Source organism: Coturnix japonica, unplaced genomic scaffold, assembly GCF_001577835.2.
Source record: "Coturnix japonica isolate 7356 unplaced genomic scaffold, Coturnix japonica 2.1 chrUnrandom485, whole genome shotgun sequence".
NCBI lineage: Eukaryota > Metazoa > Chordata > Aves > Galliformes > Phasianidae > Coturnix > Coturnix japonica.
The window spans coordinates 16,742-22,475 of NW_015439880.1; the positions used below are offsets into that span (position 1 = coordinate 16,742).

At 55.6% G+C, this 5,734-nt stretch overlaps 1 protein-coding gene across 1 annotated transcript in view; it reads right to left on the reverse strand.

Moving 5' to 3' along the window:
* Positions 1-5,734, reverse strand: part of CCNT1 (cyclin T1) — an 11,220-nt gene that overhangs the window by 2,061 nt on the left and 3,425 nt on the right. The window contains exons 4-7 of the mRNA XM_032441671.1: positions 5,284-5,346; positions 4,747-4,792; positions 1,197-1,360; positions 817-887 (exon numbers count right to left, since the gene is read on the reverse strand). Of these exons, the coding sequence (XP_032297562.1) occupies positions 817-887; positions 1,197-1,360; positions 4,747-4,792; positions 5,284-5,346 (344 nt within the window). The remainder of the gene's footprint in view (positions 1-816; positions 888-1,196; positions 1,361-4,746; positions 4,793-5,283; positions 5,347-5,734) is intronic.

The following is a 5,734-nucleotide window of genomic DNA, read 5'->3' on the forward strand; positions in this document are numbered from 1 at the left end:
TTTCCCAACCCAACCCCCCCACTGCACACCCACAGCAGAGCCTGCAGAGCTGGGTGCCCCCCCAGGCCCTTCCCAACCCGAATCCCCCCAATGCACACCCATAGCAGAGCTGGGTGCCCCCTAAGGCCCTTCCTAACCCAACCCCCCTATTGCACACCCATAGCAGAGCCTGCAGAGCTGGGTGCCCCCTAAGGCCCTTCCTAACCCAGCCCCCCTATTGCACACCCATAGCAGAGCCTGCAGAGCTGGGTGCCCTCCAAGACCCTTCCCAATCTGAATCCCCCCCATTGTACACCCCAAGCTGAGCCTGCAGAGCCAAGTGCCCCCCAGGCCCTTTCCAACCCAAATCCCCCCCATTGTACACCCAGAGCAGAGCTGGGTGCCCCCCCAGGTCCTTCACAACCCAACCCCCCCATTGCACACCCAGAGCAGAGCCTGCAGAGCTGGGTGCCCCCCAAGACCCTTCTCAACCTAAACCCCCCCAGTGCACACCCACAGCAGAGCTGGGTGCCTCCCGAGGCCCTTCCCAACTTAAATCCCCCCCATTGTACACCCACAGCAGAGCTGGGTGCCCCCGATGTCCTTCCCAACCCAAATCCTCCATTCCACATCCATAGCACAGCCTGCAGACCTGGGTGCCCCCCATGTCCTTCCCAACCCAAATCCCCCCATTGCACACCCATAGCAGAGCTAGGTATCTCCCCCATGTCCTTCCCAACCCAAATCCCCCATTCCACATCCATAGCAGAGCTGGGTGCCCCCCAGGTCCTTCCCAACCCAAATCCCCCCCATCCCACACCCCCAGCAGTTCCTCACCCTCCAGTTCCGGATCCGTTTGAGCCTGTTGGGGGTTTTCTCCAGGATCTGCAGGAATTCATGGGTCAGTTCTGCAGGGGAGACACAAAGGAAGGGAAGGGGGGGGTCAGAGGGGTGGGATCCATAGGACAAAGCGCTGCTGGATGATGGATGGAGCTGCTCCATGGGGGCAATGCTGGCAGCTGGCACCTCATTCAGCCCCATCTCTCTGCACCCTTTGCCATCTCTGTTGTCCCCATAGTTGTTATCGTAGCATCTGCTGCACTGGAAATTGGGATCAAACCTGAAGGGCTCCAGCCCGTGGATGTGAATGGCAGGAACAGAGATGCCAAGTTAATACAAGAGCCTGTTTGGAGGGGGAACCTGGCTCCATTACTTACCATCTAGCAATTCCAGAGTAACTGAAGGATCTACATATTCCCACCAGTGTTTTCCATCAGTTGATACTGGAATCTCCCAGTTGGACCACTTGCAGGCCAAGTGGATACAGACGCAGGCCACAACGGGAGGGGTGTACTGCAGGCTGAAGGTGGTCAGGTGCAGGCTGACGTCGCCAGCAGGGAGAGAGAAACAGAAAGCCATCAACTCCCATGGCTGAAGCCCAATGGTGGACGTGGTGGAGGTGGGGGGGGGGTCCCTGCTGCTCCTCCCCCTGCACAGAGCCCAGCTGTGACGGCTCCATCCCATGGATCCTGCCTGCCTTCCTGCCCCATGGAGCTGCAGGCAGCTCAGCTTTAAGGTTCAGCTCCATGCACAGCCTGCAGGGAAGGCTGCACTCACAGCCCCACAGCTCCCATCCAGCCATCAGCAATCATCCCATCAGCAGAGCACAGAGCTCATGGCACTGCGGCTCATCCCCCTCTTCTCTCCCCCATTGGCACAGAGGGCAGAGTTCTCATACTAACATCCACATACACACAGTGTGGGATCCCCCTTTCCTCCCCCATTGGCACTGGGGGCAGCGTTCTCATATTCACATCCATATACACACAGTGTGGGATCCCCCTTTCCTCCCCCATTGGCACTGAGAGCAGAGTTCTCATATTCACATCCACATACACACATAGTAGGATCCCCACGTTCCCCCCCATTGGCACAGGGGGCAGAGTTCTCATATTAATATCCCCATACACACATAGTGGGATCCCCACGTTCCCCCCCATTGGCATTGGGAGCAGAGTTCTCATATTAATATCCCCATACACACATAATAGGTTCCCCCTCTTTTCTCCCCTATTGGCATTGGGAGCAGAGTTGTCATATTCACATCCACATACACACATAGTAGGATCCCCCTCTTCTCTTCCCCATTGGCATTGAGGGCATTATTCTCATACTAACATCCACATACACACATAGTAGGATCCCCCTTTCCCCCCTATTGGCACTGAGAGCAGAGTTTTCCTATTAATATCCCCATACATACATAGTAGGATCCCCCTCTTCTCTTCCCCATTGGCTTTGAGGGCATTATTCTCATACTAACATCCCCATACACACATAGTGGGATCCCCTTTTCCCCCCATTGGGTTGATATCAGCATTCTCCCACTCGTATTCACACAGTGGGGGCTCTGCTGTTTAATTGCTGTGCTCCTGCAGCTCCCAGCTCCGCACTGAGCACAACCTCATGCAGAGCTGCAGGATGAGCCCCATCCCATATTAACACCACAGCACCCCCAACCTGCTCCTGTGAGCCCTATGGCAGCTCTGAGGGCAGCCCCCCCAGCCCTAAAGAAGCTCCATCCTCATCACAGATAGAAGCTGAGCCAGCAATGGGAGCACACAGCTCCAACATGGGCCTGATCCCCATCCGGAGCCATTGGGGGGGGTCAGGGCAGCCTGCATGGCTGCATTCAGCTGCAGGGACTAAGGACAGCCTGCATGGCTGCATTCAGCTGCTGCATGGACTAAAAGGGACAAGCCTGCATGGCTGGCATGTCAAGCTGGCAGGGACTAAGGTACAGCCTGCAATGGCTGCAATTCAGCTGCAGTGACTAAGAACAGCCTGCATGGCTGATTCAGCCTGCATGGACTAAGGACAGCCTGCATGGCTGCCATTCAGTGTAACGCAAAAAGAAAAGGGACTAAGGACAGCCTGCATGGCTGCATTCAGCTGCATGGACTAAGGACAGCCTGCCACTGGGCTGCATTTCAGTGCATGCGACTAAGGACAGTCCTGCATGGGCTGCAATTTCAGCTGCAGGGACTACGGACAGCCTGCATGGCTTGCATTCAAGCTGCATGGACTTAAGGACAAGCCTGCAGTGGCTGCAGTCAGTCTTGCATGGACTAAGGACAGTTCTGCATGGCTGCATTTCAGCTGGCATGGACTAAAAGGACAGCCGCATGGCTGCATTCCCCTGCATGGACTAAGGGCAGTGCCTGCAATGGTGCTGCATTCAGCTGCATGGACTAAGGACAGCCTGCATGGCTGCATTCAGCTGCATGGACTAAGGACAGCCTGCATGGCTGCATTCAGCTGCAGTTAAGCAGGAAGCTCATGTGCCCCATAACACTCAGTGGGATGAGATCCAGGAGGCACCAAAGCATCATAAGGAGCTCAGAGGCAACGTGAGCTCAGAGCTGGGATGGATCCATCCTATGGGCTCTGCTCTTCATCTGCACTGAGCCTTTGTAATAGTGACAGCCATCCTATGGGCTCTAATGCTCTGTAACAACGAGAGCAAACAGAGCACGGTCCTATAGGATCCTATAGGGATCTGTTGGCTGGATCCTATAGGGGTCTGTCGGCTGGATCCTATAGGGGTCTGTCGGCTGGATCCTATAGGGATCTGTTGGATCCTATAGGGATCTGTCGGCTGGATCCTATAGGGATCTGTCGGCTGGATCCTATAGGGGTCTGTNGGATCTGTTGGATCCTATAGGGATCTGTCGGCTGGATCCTATAGGGATCTGTCGGCTGGATCCTATAGGGGTCTGTCAGCTGGATCCTATAGGGGTCTGTTGGATCCTATAGGGATCTGTCGGCTGGATCCTATAGGGATCTGTTGGATCCTATACGGATCTGTCGGCTGGATCCTATAGGGGTCTGTCGGCTGGATCCTATACGGATCTGTTGGCTGGATCCTATAGGGATCTGTTGGATCCTATAGGGATCTGCTGGCTGGGTGCAGCCATAGTGCTGTGATGGATGGCTGTGTGTTGGGTGGAGGTTGGTGCCAGGTGTGTTGGTTTTGGGGCCGTATTGGGGTGTTTCTCCCCCCCTTCCTTCACATCACCTCCATCCTCATCTCCTGCTTTTACAATTGCAGCTGAAGGGGGTAAATAGAGGCTCAGGGCTGCACCTACCAATGTGATACAACAGCTCCTTCATGCTATGGGGAGCACAGCCCCCTCCCCACAGCACACAGGGGTTAAGGTTGCCCCACACTCCTCCTGCTCACAGCCTTAAATCCATCTATCTCATAGGGAGCCCCACTCCTTACCTGACTCTACCCGAGGCCGGAGGACCCACCGACGGCTTCATCCCCCAGAGCCAGCCCTGGATGCTGGAGCTCTCATCCAACCCAACCCCTTTGTGCCCCACATCCAGCTCCTGCTGTGCCCCCTTCACCCCCCACATCAGCCTCCTGTGGGGCAGGATGCGCTCACAACCCACACAGCAGCGTGAACACACCGACTCCTAACACCCAAGCAAGCAAAACCATTGTGGATCAGCTTCAGAACTATCCCAGCTCTATTATCCCTCCTCGTGTCCTCCTCCAGCTGGCTGACTTACCATCCAAAGCAACAGGGAGGATCCAGAGCATCCCACCCACCCACCCCGTGTCCCATTGTGCCCCTGTTTAGTTCTATGCCAGCAGGAGGGAGGGCACCAAAGTGAGCAGCCCAGGGGTCCCCACCACAGGGGGGGGCTCCTCCATATCAGACCGTGTGTGATGTATTGAGTCCATGATAGAGTAACAACCTGTTGGTAGCCATGAAATAGGATGTCTGCGCCAAGTCCTTGCTGGCTGTAAGGGAGAAAGAAAAGCTGGGGGTTACTGCAGGCAAACACAATTGGATTTAGCAGGGATGGTTTATTGCCCCATATGTGAAATAAGGAGCCAGCAGGGCCCAGCTCTGTGTGTTCAGCAGCTGCTTCTGCTCCAACACTGCTCGTGGGAACTGGAATCTATGGGAGCTGGGCACAGGAATGGGGTGTCCTGGGGGACAATAGGGCCAATGGTTCCCTGGGGGCACCACACACAGCACAGCATGGAGCTGCTCCCCACTGTGCTCCATCCAGAGCACTGGGCAGAGCTGGGAGAGCCCCATAGGGGTGCAGAGATGTGGGGGGCTGTGACCCCAAAATTGCCCCTTTTTGCCCCAAAATGGCCCTCTCTGACCCCAAAAATCACCCTTTTTGACCCCCAAATCAGCCTTTTTGGCCCCAGATCACCCCTTTTTTACCTCAAAAACCCATTTTCTGACCCCAAATCCCCCCAGCGCCGCTGGCTCTCACCTCTCACCAGCTGGGTGCACTTCACCACGTGGGTGTGGGGGTGGTCGATGGTGATCTCAAAGCCTGGAAGGAGACAGAGATTGATGTCAGACAATGGGCAGGGACCCCCCCTCACCTCTGAGCCTCGGGTCTTCCTGCTCCTGGGGGGGGATGGAGCCCCCTCCCCTTCCATCCTACAGCCCCCATAGGGAGCAGGTAGGAACACAGCAGCCCAATGGTCACTACTGCTGCTATGGGGGCTTGGTGTAACTCAATGCCTTCAGTACAATGAGAGACCAGACTGGAAACCAACCAGCCATTATTAAGGATATTAAAAACAGGACTATGGGGAGTTATTGCTCTATGGGATTACAGCACTATGGGGTTAGGGCTCTGTGGGGTTATGGCTCCGTGGGGTTACAGCTCTATGGGGTTATGGTCTATGTGGGGTTACAGCTCTATGGGGTTATGG